Source organism: Rhyacophila brunnea, unplaced genomic scaffold (assembly GCF_057557595.1).
Source record: "Rhyacophila brunnea isolate RB1 unplaced genomic scaffold, BYU_Rbru_1.0 scaffold_3, whole genome shotgun sequence".
Taxonomy (NCBI): domain Eukaryota; kingdom Metazoa; phylum Arthropoda; class Insecta; order Trichoptera; family Rhyacophilidae; genus Rhyacophila; species Rhyacophila brunnea.
The window spans coordinates 36174597-36195029 of record NW_028232965.1 but is presented as its reverse complement, the minus strand read 5'-3'; the positions used below and the strand labels follow the sequence as shown (position 1 = coordinate 36195029).

At 34.6% G+C, this 20433-nt stretch overlaps 3 protein-coding genes across 16 annotated transcripts in view; 2 read left to right on the top strand and 1 right to left on the bottom strand.

Annotated features, from left to right (window-relative positions):
- Window positions 1–828, bottom strand: part of LOC147068289 (uncharacterized) — a 70928-nt gene extending 70100 nt beyond the window's left edge. For 2 of the 5 annotated variants that reach the window (XM_085953085.1, XM_085953087.1), the window contains exon 1: window positions 39–281. Coding sequence is in view for 2 of the 5 variants with exons in the window: in XM_085953083.1 (XP_085809209.1) it covers window positions 726–785 (60 nt within the window). In the remaining 3 variants the exon portion in view is untranslated. Of the gene's footprint in view, window positions 1–38; window positions 282–427; window positions 560–725 lie in introns of those variants that run through there. The other 3 variants (XM_085953083.1, XM_085953084.1, XM_085953086.1) reach the window with 3 other exon arrangements.
- Window positions 829–6558: 5730 nt separating this feature from the next.
- lark (RNA-binding protein lark) lies at window positions 6559–11849 on the top strand. Of its 2 annotated transcripts, XM_085953318.1 has the most exons (5): window positions 6559–6710; window positions 6857–7538; window positions 7991–8247; window positions 10007–10048; window positions 11248–11849. In XM_085953318.1, the coding sequence occupies exons 2-5, from the start codon at window positions 6864–6866 to the stop codon at window positions 11294–11296; spliced, it is 1023 nt and encodes a 340-aa protein (XP_085809444.1). In that variant the 5' UTR covers window positions 6559–6710; window positions 6857–6863; the 3' UTR covers window positions 11297–11849. The 2 variants fall into 2 exon arrangements, with proteins under 2 accessions (XP_085809444.1, XP_085809446.1); XM_085953320.1 differs by lacking the exon at window positions 10007–10048.
- Window positions 11850–16953: 5104 nt separating this feature from the next.
- Window positions 16954–20433, top strand: part of bsk (mitogen-activated protein kinase dJNK) — a 215337-nt gene continuing 211857 nt past the window's right edge. For all 9 annotated transcript variants that reach the window (XM_085953259.1, XM_085953247.1, XM_085953255.1 and 6 more), the window contains exon 1: window positions 16954–17096. The gene's annotated coding sequence lies outside the window, so the exon portion shown is untranslated. The remainder of the gene's footprint in view (window positions 17097–20433) is intronic.

The following is a 20433-nucleotide window of genomic DNA, read 5'->3' as shown; positions in this document are numbered from 1 at the left end:
GAATCGTTATTATTATGAAATATTCAAAATACACGAACCTTCCGAACTGCCTGATTAATAACTAGCGTACGCACGAAGGCCTCGATTTTACTCCTGTCAGACGCTAAGTTTGTCAACAGGTCAACAGCAAGTTAACAAGCAATACAATAATGTCACAAATCACAATAATAAAACATTTTGAAATATCAATTTATCAACATTGACTTTGAGTTTTGACCATAGATTGACTTTGACTAGAATTTCTACCGACACCACCATGCACATTTACGTATATTATCTATGATGCACAAGTTGGTCACCAACGTAGTATTTTAATCTATGGTCATTTTAGAATAAAATATTATCGCTATCAAAGTGATTGGACTTTTTTGGATAACGTATTAAATTTATAAACGTACATAGTATAATATCATTCAAAATGAAATACCTTGGCACATGTTAAAAGTAAAAAAACACACGCACGCAGACGTTTCGTGAGCCTAATACTACAAGGTTCTAAGTGTTCGTCCTTGACAAAACAAACCCACAAAGTAGTATTCTAAGCTACCTCATTGTTACTTTTGTTTCTCCAAGGACAAACACTTAGAACCTTGTAGTTCTCCACTCACGATTTTAAACAATTGTATTGTACCGAATTGAATGTACATATTCTTGATACAACTTGAAACTAATCCCTACCTAACAAAATCTAATAGGTAGGTACCCAATTAGTCTCGTTTACTTACTTTATAGTTTAGTTTTTCATCAAACAATATGACGTAAAATGATTTATTTTTAGATAACATTGGGTAAGCCACCCAGTAAATGAACCCTCCACCCCAGTGAATGAACAAAACTTGATTATTTTAAAATCATAAGAATTGGGTGATATTTTTCTGAAGTAGGGATTTTTAATACTTTGCTAACACTTATTTCCATATGAAAAAAACTTCACAAACCCCCTCCTGCCTCAGTGTTCAAGAAGGCGTGATGATATTCTATGAACTTTTTTGGTTAAGAGGTTTTACTCCCAACTCTACTAAGGGTTGTGCGTGGTAAAACATTTTAATTGCGGCTTTTCAACGTGTTTCCCAGAATGTATTACCCAATTCTTGAGTAAGATATCCTTTTATTTGTATGTTTTTTATGCCGCAACGTTAATAATATGAATGTTCATTAAGTGGTCTTTATAATGTATGTTAATTCAATTAATGAACGGTGTGTTTATTCTTTAGATTAGTGATTTTTTATTTATTTATTATTATAGCTTGTAATGATTATAATATATAACTAAAATGTCGATATTTATGTATTTAAATGTTTAGGAAGCCCATAGCTAATATTTGAACACTTTTTTTTAACCTATTCATTAACTAGCATTTTTAATATAATGAATGGACCAAAGAATTTACATCTAACAAATCGATGAGAAAACAGAAAAAGTTCTGAATTTGAAGAAAACTAGGGTACTGTGGTCGCATATCTGAAGAGTTACTTGGAAATGGTAAAAACCATTGACAATTACATCGAATATCCTGAGGTGGAATATAAAAGTGATATTAAACGAAAAACAAAACAAATGCCAATTGGATTATTATCAAAAAAATATGAGGAATATGTACAAAGTAAAGATAAAGAAACCTTGGTAAAAACTAAAAAACTTGAACGAGAAAAAGGTAAGATACGCAACGAATCGAATAAGAAAAGGAAGCTGGAAGTAAGACAAAACATAAATAAACATGAACAAAAATATCGATAAGAAAACCCAGGGACAAAAAAAGCACCAGTGGAGTCAGACAAAACACACCATTAGAAAGAAAATTTAGAGTTTGAGACAAACACTCTGGATACATCTGAAAATTCAGTATCTGAAAACAATGCAGTGGCTACTTGCCATAAAAACAGAAGATTTTGAAGAAAAAATCACCTATGGTTCCTATTTCTTAGTAAAATATTCTACGAACAACGTTATTTTGATGGAAAAGTCTGCATGATAAACGACGAAAGCAAAAAATATAAAGTCGATTTTTTGAGGAAACAATGCAAGAAAAAAAACAAGACAATTCTTTTTATTTTATCTATCCATTAGTTAGATTCATCCAAGATTGTCAGACATAGAGAGAATCCTTTTTTAACCCCAGTGATTTCTGGGCGTGGACTTTTGAAATTCCCTGATGATCTCAGTGTTGCAGAATAAATGGTTAAAAGTATGAAAACCTAGGTATCTAGGTATACCTACCATATTCCTAAGTACCTAGGTATTTAGGCGTTAGGTATGGTTGAAAAGTAGACCTTAACTTTTTTATCTATGATTACTTCACAAAAAGGAATATTTACAGTACAATAACAGTTTTATGATGTGGCGACAGATAAATGAGCATCATGTTTAACAAAATTTCAAAATTTTCCTATTTTCTAAGAGAAATCATCTTCAATGCCATAAAATTAGTGCCTAATAACATAGTTATACACAATTTATTGTACTTGCATACTGTTATAATTGTAAAATAATAAAGGCTTAATATGTATGCTTAGTTCATTTACTGGTGTTTTCGGGTACATTCTTTAGATTTTGCGTTGAATTACTGGGCTTTTCTGTGTTAATTTATTTTTTATTTTTTAAATAAACAGGATGTGTTCCACAGTATATCTATTAAATTCATTTAAATCTACACAAGTTATAGATGAGTACAATATTTTTTAGAATAACTATAAGAATACCTATACTTTTTCCTTACTAAGTCCTTAAGTGCACATTCACTGGGCGGCTTACCCTAGTAGGTACTGACCCATGAACTTACCGTCTTAAATATGGAAGCCGGTAATAAAGTTTTGTAGGCCAAATGCCAGCGCTCCATTGGCGAGCCAAAAGTCCGAGGACAATAAATCGTCCGATTTGTCTATACTCTGCAACTGATCAACGAACGAATAAAAATGTCGAGCTATCAAAAGTGAAAAGTTACGATTCTCGTAATGTCTTCCGATAATCCTATAATTTTGTGTTATTTGTATGTAGACTTGCATAAAATAATATAGCAGTGAAAACAACACAAGTTTTACGATTTCTTTTATGAATTTCATAAATACAAATAAAAAAATAATTGGTAAATCTCTCATTTTCTAATGTGACAATTAACAAATTAATCAATGAAAATGTTTAAAACAATTACAGATTTTTTTTTCGTACCGAATGATTGCGTATTGATTTCAAATCTAATTTGCGTAGTGATCGACTGACGAAGTCTGGCAAAAATATCAAACATGTTTGGAATCTAACGAGCCTGGTCTGCGGATTAAAAAGTCCCCAGGAGTGCTCCACGCGAAAAAAATGTCCGAAGACTGTAAATCGTCTGACTTGCGTGCCAATGGAGCGCCGGCTTAAAAGTGGCAAGGTCAATAATAATAAACAGTACAGGAAAAACTTATGACGTAGGTACTTATCACTTGTTATCTAGCGGAATGTTTTGTTTTCTGTTTCAGAATAAGTCCCACGATCTGTGTTCTCGAAGCTGGGAACATACTGTGTGTCATAGTTTTTGAAGCTTGTCTAATAATAATTTATTCTGAATTGTTTTTTTTCTAGCTTCATATTAAATATTATTTTATTTAAAGGTCCACTACCCGCAAAATATACCATTATCATTAAATTTGACGATTAATTGCTTGGCGGTGGGAATAATTTGACTTGAATATTATTTAGTTGTCTATTATTGGTTATCCAGTTTTTGTGCCAGTTGAGTAGTCACTCCTTCTTTTTTCATATTATTTGATAATATACCAACACTGGTGATATCCGCCTCCGCTAAAGTTTTTATAGGGAGTATACACACCGTGAAGTGTCAATACTTTCTACTAAATCTGTATTGAAACTAGTATCGATATCACAAACGTTTCATAAAAAATATATTGACATAACGTAAGTATATAGGACAAAGACAAAAGACAATACAATTTTTAAAACGCTAGTTTCGATCCTTATTGCACATATAAGTCAAAATGTTATGTGATATAATGATGTTTTATTGTACATAATGTATTTTATTGTTATAATGGTGATTACAAAAAAATACCATAAGCATAAACAGAAACATTTAAAACATTAGTTGACATTAATGTGGTTTCTAAATTTATTTGTCGGGATCTCCGCAAATCATCCGACAGTTCATCGAGCCACACGCTTGCTTTAAAACAATCATTATTTGCACTACAGCAGAGTTAGTGAGAACATCAAGATGCTCAATCAGCAGTTATATTAATTTATGATGATAATATGTAGGTACCTACCTACGTACCTATCGAATTTCAGTAAAACTTTTGTGCCCTCAACATTTTTAAATCTATTTGATTTGACGATTTATGAACAATTTCTATTATTTGTCAGGCACAAATTATTAAAAAAAAATGCGCCTTAAAATCTGGCGTATGACAAACTGAATTCTAATAACTGGTTTACACATCAATTACTATCAATAGTGATACATATTATGATATGATAATGATATTCCACATTTACATAATATTTAAAACAAATTCAAAGTTTCCACTATGCCTACCTGCTAACTTTTTTTTTAAATTTCACTTTTCAAATAGCAAGTACTTAGGTACTATTTATTATTATCATATTATTATATTCAGTGACCTCCCGTGGGGGTAGGCAGATTGAGCGTCGCTTGGGGGCGGCAGATACTCGAAGGGCGGCAAATCGAGAAGAATCATTTGGTATTATATAGAAAAGCTACCTAAACTTAGTTATATTATAACCAGAGCGTTGGAGATGTTTTTTTCTTGGTGTTTTTTTTTATCCAGTACTTACTACAGTACAGATTTTAGTATGATGTCACCACGCTTCACGAGTATTTTTTTATTTCATTTTTGACTGGTCAGTTTCGTATACAAATGCCAATAAAAAATATTTTTTACGACTCTTTTGGCACCTATGAATATTATGATAAATGTAAAACACCAAAAACCCATAATAAATCAGTCATAATAATGTCATTTACTCAGATTAAAGAGTTCCTTTCATAACAGTGATATATTATGTAGGTATGCTTCGCAAAATCCAATTATGTCGCGCCATCGGTGGCGCCGAATGAACGACGATTGAAGACGAAGGTATTGAAATAAAATAATATTATATAGATTTATAGGTAGGTACATACTTCCGTATTATTTAATGTATCCAAATATTTTTGCCAGTCACTCGCGAGATTTAAAAGTTGCTGGATGTAGCTATTGCAAAATAGATATTCATAATGATTATTAATCCACTGACATTTGACATAATCAATCAGTATTCGTGTATAATAGGTATTTACGTTAAGTAACAGCTAATTGTAATTAAAATGTACACTAGTAGGTACATACCTAGATTATATCATATTTATCGTGCTGTGAATACAATACTGTGCAATACCTTCTTTTAAGTCGTTTTTTTTGTAAACATATTTTTTGCTGATAATAGTGTGGATTTGTAGTTTATTTCAATCATCAACGGTTGAATGTTGAGACTATTAATTAATAGTGTATTTATGATTAAATTTAGGTTTATATTAAAAAATAATGAGGAAAATTATTTTGTTTAAATATTGTAGGGTACAATGATAGCATAGAAAAAATGGTGTGAAAATAATACATCTGCGTAGGTATTACTAAATAATACAAACCAAATGTGTCAGACATATCAACCAAATGGCATCTCAGACTCTGGTGATTTGGGTAAGTGTCTAACTAATATTATATTTATTCGCTTATTTATTTATTGATATCTAAATTTAATTTTGTATGTTTCAGCTTGGTGGTAGGTGTATATTTTATTAGTAATGTATCCATACCATGCCCCCCACAAGGGGGGCTGACAGGGCTCTAGCCTGGGGCCCGGGCTCGATAAGTGAGATAAACACATATCACAAATTTGCTCTAATAGCAAAAAAATCGCATGCGGCGCTATTTTTCTTCAGTAATGATATTATTTAAAATTATGTGGTTACACAATACAATTTATAATTGTGTAGCGATACTCAAAAACTCCATAATTCAAGTGTATGTATTTAAATATACAAAAAAAAACACTAAATATACACATCAATTTTAACGCGTACACCATTTGGAAAACATTACTGTAGAGCGTCACACTGCTTTTATCCTTAGCGATAGGTAGGGGGGCGCCAAAGATCCTAACATGGGGCCCGCTTCAGGATGAGGGGGCCATGCTTCATACAACACATTTCTTAGATACTGGAGTAATGAAAGGATGATAAAAAATGGGGCGGCATTTTGACGCTGCCTAGGGGCGGCATTTTGTCTAGGGACGTCACTGATTATATTCTCCCATAGTGATCAGTACCGGTAGATAGATTAACATGAACATTATAATATGAACGACTTTGATTAACTCTGCCAGTTTTCCAGAAGTAATGATTATTATAAAATGGTGTTTTAGAAGTTTCAAAAATTGTCGACAATAATATACATTGAACGAAACCAATAATAGACGTTCTCATAATTCAAGTAAAAGTATTGATGCGTCTTATAGTATTGACTATTGAAGTATTCCCACCATTAACGGCCACGGCATTTATTTCATTTCAGCTGATCGCCATTTTGCGGCCTTGGTTCTCGGCGTCCCGAGATTATACCGTCGATATCTCTGCAACTTTGCCTGTATAGTGAAGTTTTGTGATACTAGTATATACTCAATAAGTTTTTCTCGCTAGGTATTCACCAAAGAGGTAAGTCCACCGACTGGAGTCGATTAATTTTTGACGTTTATGATTTTACGTCTCGAATTTTTTCGCCATGGCGTCGCAGCCTTGTTCTCATTGCATGCATTTACACCGCCGTCTACTCACGTATCGTGTTCGATTGTGTCTTTCAGAGTAATCATGCCGGGTGCGGGCACGTTCAAAATCTTCATCGGGAATCTGTCGGAAAAGACAACCGCAAACGACCTCAGACCTCTCTTTGAGAAGCACGGTACCGTCGTGGAATGTGATGTCGTCAGGAATTACGGTTTCGTTCACATGGAAAACGAGCAAGTCGGGCGTGAGGCCATTCAGAGTTTAAACGGGCAGACCCTACAGGGGCAAGTGATCAAGTGCGAAGCGGCCAAGAGCCGCCGGGCGCCCTCCACCCCGACTACTAAGATATTCGTCGGCAACCTGACCGACAAGACCCGCGCGCCGGAGGTCCGCGAACTCTTTCAAAAGTACGGCACGGTCGTAGAGTGCGATATTGTGAGGAATTACGGATTCGTGCACTTGGACGCGTCGGGCGACGTGAACGATGCCATCAAAGAGCTGAACGGGATGACGGTGGACGGTCAACCGATGAAGGTCCAAGTCTCCACGAGTCGCGTGCGCCAGAAGCCGGGGATGGGCGACCCTGAGCAGTGCTACCGCTGCGGCCGCGGGGGGCACTGGTCCAAGGAATGCCCCAAGGTGATGGGCGGGCCAGACCGCAACGGCTTCCGGGAGAGAGCCTTCGGCCGCGACCCCTACCCCCCGCCGCCACCCCCGCCTCCGCCCTTCCTCCGCGATCGCATCATGGGCGGCTTCGGGGTACTGCTACTTGCTTTTTGCTACTCAATATTTCTAATGATAATTCTCCACCTCGGCTCGATTCGATTCACCCGCCGTCTCGCCGAATATCTGCGGCGTCCGTCCGCCATAATAATAAAATAAACGGCCACTCTGGCCCGCAACCGTCGCACTGCCCGCCTAAACTAACTGTTATCGGGCTGGATTCCGAGCGAATGCGCCAAATCTGCTGGCCACATTTTTGCGGCTCCGTGGGATTTCGAAGGCGATCGTCGCGGCCGGACTGCTTTTTATTGTTGATCTGTCTTGCATCGACTGTCAGAGATCGGCGGGCTCATTCTTCTGACAGGTTTCGCACCGTCTGGCGTTCCGCTTTAAGTTCGATTCCGAGTCAAATCTTATATTTTATAACTTAAAGAAACTCATCCATAAAAAAATTATGCGCACATCTAAGTATCATGATTTTTATTCAGGAAGCGTATGACAGCTACTATGACCGCTACGACTCATCCCGGGAGCTTTTCGACCGTCGCTATCCTTCTCTGGGAGGTGGGCGCGGTCTGGAGCGAGGAGGCGTTCGCGGAGAATTTTTGTCTCCCCCACTGCGTCGTGACCAGCTCTCACTCCCCCCGATGCCACCCATGACTCGTTCCATGGGAACCATCAGGACCTCTTACGACAGCATGTTCAGCCGGCGCAGTCCGCCCAGGGGACCGCAGATCTCCAGAGGGTTGGTTACTTTTATTACAGCAATTCAACATGAATGATATTATTTAACTTTCTGTATTAAGCTGATTATGCATTTATAGATATGAAAACCTTGTATCGAAAAATCTTAAAATGTTCAAGTGGATGAAAAAACAGTTATACCCAAAATTTTCTTGAAGAACATGATCAAAGTTGTTTTAGAAGATGATAAATTAATCAAGTGGAGCATTTTCTACAGTTTGGATTTGGCTTGTGGCTTATAAATTTGGCAGTGTTTAACTTAGAAAATGAGATTTTTATTGAGTCACGAGGTTTCAATGTTTATAATAAATATAGTTATATTTTATTATCTTTGAAAAGAAAACACATTTTGGACATTTGATTTATTTAATAATCTTTAAAAAGTAGATGGAAAATGATGAAACAATAAAATAATAATTCAAATTTTAAAAACTTATATTAATATTTTTGAGATATGAGTAATACACTTATAAAAAAATAGAATTTTGATATACGAGTTTGTGATTTTAGTCAATATCTCAGTAACTATAAATAAATACCACACATGAGTTGGACACCTTAATAGCTCATCAAATTGGCTATAAAATAAGTAAAAAAAACCAATATCGTAAAATTTGAAGTTACAAGGTTTTCATATCTTAATGACGATTTATTGCATTGGAAATCTTATCTGGTTTCTTTTAATTCAGTGCATTTGAACGAATCAATCACATTGATACAAAGTAGTTATATAAATGAACACAGAATTCTGTGAATACACAGACCTGGGCAAGATGTTGGGTAACAGGCCTAAATTAAGAGAACAGTATCCAAAATTTTTGGTCCCGTACCTAGTATATTATGAGTCTATGTTATCGACAATGAATTTAAGTCATTTCAGTCAAAATGTCCTTCATGTATAGCAGACTACCATTGGGAATCGCATGTAAGATTACCAGTAAGTAATTACAGATAGGTATGCTGAATATTCAAAATTTGTGGACAATATGCAGTGCAACTTTTTATCATAAATTTAATACTGAAGACTCGTTTGCAAATAAATACATTGGTTGATTATATTATGGATTACTTTTTATTACACAAATTAATGGCGGACTGTGAATACAGTGAAACCCCGATTCTACGATTTGCAAGGGACCCTAAGAAAAAAATGAAAAATGCGGGATACGTAAAAATAAAAAGCTCGTTTTTCTCCTGGGTTTTTTTCGACGTTTTGAATTATTTTCAGTTTCTCAGCTCGAGTTCTAGTTTCCTTCATGGGGGGCATTTTAGTTGTGACTTATAAAAAAATTAGAGATGCGAGGCAAACGAGCGCCGACCGACCTGTCTGAACCTGACTGAGAGGTCTGTAGTATCTATCATAAACAATTCTACGAAAGCGAAATGTAAAATATCAAAAACGGTCAATCGGGATAATATTTGTGATGGGACCATAATATTTAGATGGTAGATTGAGGAAAACGATAAATCGAGGAACGGTTAATGCGGTATTATTTAACATTGTTCTTATGGGTGTTTCGCGGGACTTTCAAAATTGAACGATCCGTGCGGAAAACGATTTATGCGAGAACGGTAGATCGGGGTTCCACTGTATTAAAGCAGTTCGTGACCTGCAAAAGTCTGCCCAGGCCTGTCGTAAGAACTTAGTTGAACTAAATCTAAAATTTTGGAGATTAATTTTTTACTTTTAAATTGTCTCCGAATCAAGCATATTGTCAAAATTTTGTTTATTGAATCTCACCAATCTTTTCTCTTAACAGAATGTTCGAGGACTTTAGTCGTGATTCATTCGACGATAGAAGGTAAATAATATGTCTAATTATAATTTGCGCATTTATCCCATTCATTTGAATTCTTCTCCCTCATTCCATTCAGTCTTTATTGCTATCTCTTTATCTCACTGGAATGATAATGGTCATATAATTTGTCATATTTTGGAATGTATGCGATTAAGAATAATAATAAATGGAGATTTTAGCTCTTTGATATTGTGCCACAAATTAGTTAGTATTTATTAATTAGGCATTAGTGATGGAACCAATCTTTTTAAATAAATGCTAATATAATATGAAAGTTTGTGAAAACTTGCTCTGTTTACATAATATACGATTTGATTTAAAGAGCAGTAACAGAGCATAACTGGGAGCAGTCTCAAAAACATGCAACATGACATGCAAAATACATAGAAGATAATTTGGTACAGTTCGGTTATGAGGAATACAGCAGAAAACACATTTTGAAAATACCCGATATACTGGATTATTTGTTAGTTTGGGTTAGGTTTGGTTAACATAACAAATAATCCAGTGTATCGGCTATTTTCAAAATGTGTATTCCGCTGTATTCCTCATAACCAAACTGTACCGATAATTTTAATCTATGGAATGGGGAATAGTCATGACAATTATTGTAACTAGTCACTACACCTAAATTGGTGACGAGCAGCCCTCGACAGCTCGTTTTAATTTATAATATTGTTACGCAGCTATGCGTTTGGTCGGTGGTACGCAAGCTATTTAAAAGAACGGTTAATTCATACATTTTCTAATTTTTCAGTGTAGTTGCACTATAGAACTTCGTATACAGGAAATTAGAATTTTGTCGTATTCAATGAAAAATTTGGCGATGCAGTATGTTATTTTGGGCCGTGGTGCAGTTTGTGCATCACTGCTTTAAGTTCTCCATCTTTGATTTATAAATCTCTTGACACAATCACTGCTGACCTTTTAATTACCATATTTAAATAACACGTTAATTACATCTAATGGCCAAGTACTCCAAACGCGCCAGTTGCGGTGTTGGCACTAAACGAGTTAAATTAATATGTACCCTTAGCAATAGCATATTATATATAGGTTTTTAATGGACGAGTCAAGCCATGCTGCCTTTTTTATGATATTGCCAAGTCAGTGTGTACAATCTAAAGAATTTTTACACTAACTGCATATTATATGATTACAATTTGCAATGTAAATGAGTATAAATATTTTTGATTTTTCAGACCCGGGCTGAGGGGACCGTCTCCTCCAAGAAGATACGCTCCGTATTGAATAATGGAGATGTAATAGACTTGTTGTATTTACTAAGAATAAGGATATTAGAGTGAAAATATCTTTACTTTTGTATGAGCAAAGAATTGGGGATTTTATTTAGCCTTTTTACTTTTTAATTCCATGAATGGAATGGCAAGTCTCTCAATTTATTTTTCAAACATGTTTACAATTTCATCACAAAATTTTTATTATTTCGGGTCATTCTTATTCATGTAGATGTCAGGACAGGATGTATTTTTAATAAACAAATAAATTAAATTAAAGATTTTGGAGGCTATATTGTACTTAGTTTTTCCAATTCATTTTTGAAGAAATTTGTTATATATTTTCACAAATAATATATATTAAAATAATATGATGATACTGTTGTCTTACAGTGTTTACAGCTAATCTGTATAGCTATTATGACTAAAGCATGGTTCTAATGCCACTTTTTTTTTTCACTTATGGGGATTTTTGTATGCGATTTGTCCAGTATGGTTGGTTGTGAAGTCATTTGAAGTGTGAATGTGTAGATAATATTTTTTCCAAATAAACTCATGAATGAAAATGTCTTTATTTTTTTAAAACTGTATACAATAAAGGCACACATAACTATATACACACGGTGCAAGTGGTAAAAACCACTCTTGGTGGGTAGGTTGTGTGTTAGCTACTCGGACACTGGATGGTCAGTACATGCGCTGGTCATTTTGATACATCGCGAAAATTTTCAATCTTATTGTGCGCGTGCTCTGCTCGATACTAACACGTGTCTAGTGTCACAGACACAGTCTACAGCCAGGGGCTCACAAACTTTTTCGTCAAAAGGACAATTTTGAAATCAAAAATATTTGGCGGGCCGCCCTTTTGTTAATATTTTCTATTTTTAAAAAACAATGCAAAAAAATAAAAACCTATTTCATTGTGTAAACTTATATTTTTAACTAAAACATTATTATTATTCTTATTAATATACTAAAAATATTATTAAAATTTTTCACCATATGATTTATACAATTGTTTGAAACTAAATCCTGCAATTTCGGCACAAATTTTCTGGACCATTCACCCTTGCCAGAGTATATTTAATTTCAAATGTAATTTTTAATATTCGATATGAAGACTAAAAAATAATACAGATTTAACATAACTCTCAAGGGACTCATCAAAAAGTCACGCGAGACACACTTTGTGAACCCCTGGTCTACACCGTGCGGCTCGCATGTAAAAAATCAAACATGCGATGAACGTGCATGCACTGAGACATACATTTTTTTTTAACAAATACGGATGAAAATGACTGCAATGAACTCTGCATTGTAATAGGGTTAATTTCAAAACTATTTATAGGTATGTCATATTTTTTTTTTCTTACTCCAATGTGTATCAACGACAGATGTTCATGATATGCATATTGTATGCATTTTTTCTTCAGTATGTGTATGGAATGGGACTAGTGGATGTTGCGAAGGATTGCAACTCCTAGTAGCTCGATAAAGTCACAACTGACCATATCTGATGCTAGAGTCGTGTAGTCAAGAATGATATTAAATATTAGGAATTATGATCAACTTCTAACGACAGTACGACACGCAATGGAATGGAAGCCTTTGTTGATAATGAAACATGGGTGCATATCCAAGTTGCACTGGTATTCATCCGGGTGGAGATTCAAATCCTGATATCGATCTTCCATATCGCCTGAGAACTGTAGTGGGATACTTAAAAAAATTGTCTTTTTTTTTATCTGCTTATAAAATTCATTATTTTTCATAGTATTAATTAAGTGCTGTATTGAGATATTTTTGGTCTTACTAGTAAAATTTCTTTGTTGAGGAATATACCCACTATAACATTGAATAAAAGATACCGCTATGTTAAATGTTCAACTGGGATGACATACATTTGTCTTATTATAGCACTCAAACAATTAAATAAAAATATGTTACTGACGAAATATATGGTCGTATGCGTATGCCTTTGGATTTTCTTTAAATATTTCCTTTACAAATATATGAGATAATTAACAAGTTTTAATTTTCCTAAGAATATAAAATAATGAATTTCTTTAAACCTCAATATCTCAATACTATGGTTTTTTAATGTCACACCTGCAGTTCTCAGGTGACAATATTATGATTGGGCAAGTGACAACACATTGAAGATCATAAAGACCTCCATGCTGGTCCAGCAGACATACTGAGCATTATCAGGCGCAACATTTGTAGTTTTGAGAATCCATCCACCAATTGGATGTCAATCTGGTTTTTTTTTTAAATGATGTTTGGAAGCTATGCAGAGAATATACCTATGAGGTACTTAATTAAGTAAGCCAAAACCCTTAGATGGAAATGGGCCGGACACAGCTCGTAGATATGGTGGTCACTGAATGAATTCAATGAACTAGTGGTATCTGAGAGCATAAACGACCGGAAAGCCATCCCAAGGTATGTTGGATTGAGGAGATATAATTAGCATGATATTTAAATGTGGTAATTAGTAATTATCTGGTCAGCGGTATAAAATATCTAAGATACATGTTTTGTGTAGTATTTAGTGATCTTTATTTCAACTTAGAATGAAATTTCTTTAGGGATAACAGTGAATATTACCCAAAATTTGTTTTTGGCTCCCATTTTACTAAGATTGTGTCCTTTGTCCAAGGATGCCAGAGTGTGTCACCCACCCGGTAAATTTGTAATCAGTCGAAAAAACTGAGTCAGAATCAGACAAAAGACCCTTGTTCCTCGACAATACCAGGCCTCTCCCTCGGTTGACCAGACTACAACGGAACAGGCATTAATTATACCATAAGACAGTGGATGCAAGAAGGATGGCTGCAGTGATACACGTACGTAAGTGGATAATTAAATTTGTGCTATACGTCTGTTTCTCAACCTTTTTACATCTGCAGACCACTGAAAATAAGAGAAACATTTTGCGGACCGCTGATGCAGAAATAATAAAAAAAATCAGTAATGTCTGATAGTGATTGATTTTATCACGTAGTCATTAATCTATTTTAAGAACAAAAACAAAATGCACATACACCAGGTGCACGAGAGTTAAAAGATTTTATTCGATTTTGGTATAGGCATTTACCGCCAAAAGTTCGCAGATGACCGGTTGAGAAACGTTGCTTTATACAGTATAAAAACTTCACCATTGCAAAAATAGTAATTATATTCAATGTTAGTATGTATGGTTGTCTCGTGTAACTATGTAGCGTGAATTTAGATAAGCGGTGTCACTTTATTATTTTTCATTTAGGGGGGTACACATTTATGAAGGGTTGAAAACTATTGCCATAATATATTGCGGGATGGCACTTATTACAAGAAAAAATATTGTGCTGCTTGTTCAGAATGACACAAGTAAGGTGTCAATAGTCAACGTTGTGAAGAGGGCATTTTGTTAATTCTCTGTGCCTTTCTCTACCACAGCACTTTGTATTAGAGTAAAATCATTAGAATCAGTCAAAGCTCACTTGAGAGTATGGCGACCTCAGTCTTGGGTATCGGCTCCTGAGACATTATTAGTGCGGAAAACTGCTGATGCTTCACCCAAACATAGGGCCTCGTGCATGGGAGCCACCAGGATTTCGTGTAAGGTGGTGCATGTGAGAACATTAATATTCTTATTCCACCAAATGTTGGGTATTTCGTGTAGGCGTCGCAGTTTATAATTTGCAGCCTCCCCATAGTTCCCTGCATGACTCCCACATCCTGAAGCATATATATGACGGCCCCCCTACCTATCGCTAAGATTAAGAGCAGTGTGCTTTTCTACAGAAATGATCCCTTTGGTATCCATTGGTAAGGGTATTCCATGTAATTTTAGCGATTTTTAAATAAATCCAGTTGGCTTATTGAGTTATCGGCACCAGCATCATTATTATTATAAGTCATATTGTATGAATAGCCATTTTATAAGAAAGTAAACACATTAAAGGCAAGTAATTATAAAATAAAATTCTACACATCAATAATTATTATATCAATTATCATATCGCATATTTTCAAATGTTAATAATCATCAAGGAAAATAGCACCTTGTGGATAGTGGATAATGCTTGATTGGGGCGTAAACCCAGGAGATGCAGGTTTGATCCTGCCGGTGTTACACCCCCGAATGGTCCCCATTTGGGGATATCTCTGTGTATCTGGAGAGGCCTGAGTCGGTATCAAATCTAACAAATAGTAAGGGTTGATTACGAAAATAAATAATAATAAAGCCGGCAATCCTGTAAATCACGGCCCTTAAAAATATCTGCAACGTCGCCGTTTTCGACAACGCTTCTCGCTGGGAGCAAAACACAAATATGGCTGGTAATACGCGGCACACGGCGAAACAGTAACGTTAACTCGCGCTTCATCTAAAAGAAATTGTAACTGTAAAAAAATGTAACCATTACTATATATTAAACGTAAATACATCTTGTCGTTTCCACCACAATTCCGGCGTGTTATTTGTTCATCTCCAAGTCCTGAATCCAGACGAAAATCCATACGAAGAAACTAAGTGACAGCGTGCTTACCACTTTCGAAAATGGAGGGAAATGACACCGGGTGTCTTACTTTTTTCAAAAAGATTTTTTCTATTGGTTATTTCTCAGAAGTGTTTTTCAAAATTATTAGCAAAGTAAGTTACATCATAAAATATTGGAGAAATTCGTGACGTCGGTTAGTAATTGAAGTAGTAGGTAGGTACCCACTTTGATTTAATAAACTAAAACCGATTGCCAATAGTAGCTTGATTTGGAAGAATGCTGATAAGCAAGTATTAAAGGCCAATAGTTAAAGTTTGTCGTCATTAGTGTTTCACCTCGTAGCATAGTGGATAATGCGCGGATTGAGGCGTAAATCCAGGAGATTCAGGTTCGATCCTGCCGGGTGTCGAACTTTTTTCAAAAAGATTTTTTCTATTTTGTTATAATATATTTTCATTATAAGTGTTTTTCAAAATTATGCATGTTCAATAATTGGAATGGTACATTATTAAATCTTGTGAATTATTCGTTGAATAAAAGAAATAGTTAATTAATAAATATTTATGTATGAATATTTTTTTACAATTTTATAAGTTAGTATCTATAAGATATACCTACACATACAAAATTTTGGATAAGGCAATAGCAAGAATATCCGTCTATTGCAAAAGCAGCATTGGTAACCATAATTTTATTATTCCTATTGCGAAATCATTTTCGTCCTTTAATCATAATAAAGAATAAGCACCGGTGATGCCTTTCAACTGAACCGATTATTTATAATATTAATGCTAAATAAATCTTCTGATCACTAAAAAGGGGGGTCGGAGATTATATTTTTCAGATTTTGGGGCCGTGAAATGAAAAAGTTTGAGAGGCATTGTAAGTCGTAGAAATTTCGGAATATTAATTCAAACTTTTTTTCATATATCGCAACTGGCATGAAACAATAATATTATTATCAAAAATTACTTTTCCTTGCGCACGTAAAAAATTAAAACAAACCCACTAAAAAAACAATTTAGAATAAATTATTGAAATGACTTTAAAATTTAATTAATTTTATGAAGAAAATAGTATCCCTTGCCAGGTTTATTTACCTAATATAACATTTTTAAGAAGGTGAACATTTGGCAATGCCGCAATCCTGTAATATCGAGTTGGCATCGTTGTCGTCTTTCGCACACATCAAAATATCATAGTATTCTTCATATCACAAAATTTTCCTTTCAGTGTCGGTAGAGTGATGTCGGTGAATTAAATTTTCGTGTTTTTCGATAATATCATAATATCAACTGTTCAAATAATGTGCTTTTGAAGCTCTAGGTAAGTACCTCAATCGTTTCATGGCATACACCGCATGATAATAGTTATAAAACCTGCCAACGAACATCACGGTAGCGTGTGATCATCGTCTATATTTTATTTTATTATGCAGGCATATTAAAATATACCAATATTTTTGACAGTGAATCTTCGCTTCATCACTCTCCATCACATACCTTTACAAAATAAGGCTTTTCATATTACAGTTGTTGTTTTCTAATCGAGAAACTCACTGAATATTGTTTTAACGCGAACTTACTTATATATTTTTTGGTAGCAATCATTTCTGACGTTTAGGTAATTAATTTGTGATGATCATTTTCCAGGTACATATTACAATATTACATAGATTTTATGTCGGTTTTCATTTATGTTATTCCATTGCATAATATCCCGATTATAACAGGACCAAATGCAACTATATAATTATAATACAGTTGACGTGTTTACGTCAAAGTCATTACACTACAGTCATACTTTTATCCATTATTATACCTGACATTTTTCAGCTGTGATGATTGACTTTCATATCTATAAGTAGGTACATACTTACAAGTTTGGAGTAGGTAGGTACTACAATACAATAATAATTGACATGTTCTATTTTAATGATTTAAATATTGTGTCATCATTCTACCTAGTTATTTTTTTATAGCCACATTAATAATATATTTATTATTTCGACAAGCTGTTATAAAATTTGCAATAATGTATAGATCCAATGACTCATCCGACATCCACCGAAAACCAGCGGGCGAACTATAGAAAGTAATTTGACAATATTATGTATACTTTTAAACTACCTATTATAATAGGTATGTTATATAGCCAAGCTTTATTTATATGTTTTGTAAAACTTCATACAACTGCAATCAAAATTTAATAAATTTAATAAGAACCCGGAAATCGAAGTAATATATTTTGAATCACTAATGCCTGTCTGCGCTATCCGTGATCTGATGCCTAGTTTACAAAATATTTATACATACCTAACTAGGTACGTATTGTTAGTGAAATTGTATTTGAAATAATACCGTATTTTTGTCGATCTTCGATCGAGTATCAAGAATAAATGGAAATTTTGGTGGTGAAAATAATATTGGGTACATCATATAGGTACCTACCGACGCTGTAGTGTGTATGTAGTGAGTGAAGAGCGTTCATCTCTGAACTCGTGGGTGCAGGGTCGAATCCTGGGGCTGGCAAGTCGTTTTTGTCAATATAATCCATAGTAAAGTTCAACTCTTAGGATGGTCATGTTTTAAAGGCCAAATTTTTGATTTACTTATTTATCATGAAAACTGTAGTAGGTACTTCGAGATATGATTTATTATCATTAGGATATCAGTGGATGAAAAAATACATGGTTTAGTGTGATTACTGAAAGTTACAATGTGATTACCTAATTTTTTTTCCTAAAAACATATTTACCTATCTAAAGACATAACAACGACGTTCAATTAGAAATACTTACTGTCATAGTCAATTCTGAAAGTTTAGATAAAAAAATATTAGGGTCGGTTTTCTGAGATAAATAAATGATTGAAATCACATTAAAAAACATAAATTACACTCAAAACTTTAGGTGTCTGCACCTTATTAAATTTTGTAGATCATAATAATATTATAATATGTATAAGAATAAATTCTAACATTTACATTATGTACTTATATATTATTATTATTATGTTGCTGATGGGAAATTCTGTATTTGGTACAATTTAAAAAAAAAATGAGCTTACATGGACCATTGTTATTAATCATACCATAACCATGTTTTTTTATCATTGAGCATTTAAGCCGGGGTTGATCCAATGTCTCACATATTAGTTCCTTTCACTCTTTTGGGTACCTAGTAAAGTTCTTTGCTATTAATGCCTATAATTGCTTCAATTTAGATTTGTTATGTCCACAATGTTTTGTATTCTTAAATAAATAAATATATTATTTACCTCCGTCGAACTTGAGTTCGTCGATCCAGTGAGTTATAGGTTGTAGGGCGACTATGTGGTCGCTTGGTGTACCTTGGCTGTAGTTGTTCAGGGATTATCCAATCGTCGAACGACATCTCTAGTACTACAAATCGTCAGTTCTTGTCTGTCTCATTCATTATTCATTGCTTTGTTTTGTGGTCCATAACACATTGAACTACTCGTAAATTAACGATCCATGAGCAATAATAACAGCAGGGAACTCAGAAATAATGGGAACTGAAATACACAACGGGTAAGGCGATAGCAGATAACCGACTCGAGTAAGGAAGAATCCGGGAGTCGAATACTAAAAACTGCTCTCGGTTTATGCATTTACGTTCATTTAATGTTGGTGTATTACACACACTATTGCACGTGCATAATGCGTGCTTCATTTTCGTAGGACACTCACACATTCAAAAGCCTGCTTCACCATGCGGCGTATTGAATATTGCCTGTCGGTATTCTGTTTATTATCTGTTTTGTGAATAACACGCATGGGTTGAACCAGGGAACACAAAATTAATGGCTGGGGAACAATGGGAGGTCGGATTTAAAGATACTATTCAGGCTCATAGATTGAATGCCCTCCATGCCAGTTTGCTTCTTCGAACAACTCGATACACCTACATCCCCGCCAATGGAGTCAACAGACATTTTTTGTCATTCGGAGTTGTTGACTCGTTTGATTTGAATGCCGATGAGGATCGCTTTTGGGTAATTAAGTCAGTTTATCCATTTTATCAGCATTTTTCTATAAACACATTTTGCGGGTTTCACTCACCGCAGGCTCCTGCAACCTATCCTATCCTCTGTATATGTAATTATAACGTTTTATTATATAATATTATACATAGAAGACCACTTGCATCAAAAATGTCTTATTTTGATTACGGTGACTACAAAATCTGTATCGGTAACCAAATATTGAAATGGAAATTGATCTTGAAGACGGAAAAGTGCGAATCGCATGACAAGAATTAATACGTATACTAAACTGTGCCATGTGATATTTCATTATTCCGATATTCTGTGATATCCGATACTTAGTACCTAGGGGCGGCAGGTTATATGAAAGTATGGTGAAGCTGGCAAGTATGGTGAAAAAGTATGGTGAAACAGGCTGGTAATTAATTTGCGCCAAAACTTCCACGTTAACTTTATATTATATAGGTACGTTATAATGACCAAAGTAAATCCTCCGTGATGCCCTGCATTTCTTTTATCGCGTCGCCATTTCTCGTGAGTTATCGGCTGTTATCGGCATGCTTCATTCAGTTGTATGAGGAAGCCAAATCGTTGCCCATCTTTACTTTTAATACATCTTGGTACCTACTGATTAATCAAATTATTTAATAACACCG

Coding starts and splice junctions, on each gene's coding strand:
- lark (XM_085953318.1), top strand. CDS start 6,864: ATGCCGGGTGCGGGCACGTTCAAAATCTTCATCGGGAATCTGTCGGAA. Junction 7,539..7,990: donor GCATCATGGGCGGCTTCGGG/GTACTGCTACTT, acceptor ATTTTTATTCAG/GAAGCGTATGACAGCTACTA. Junction 10,049..11,247: donor GATTCATTCGACGATAGAAG/GTAAATAATATG, acceptor TTGATTTTTCAG/ACCCGGGCTGAGGGGACCGT.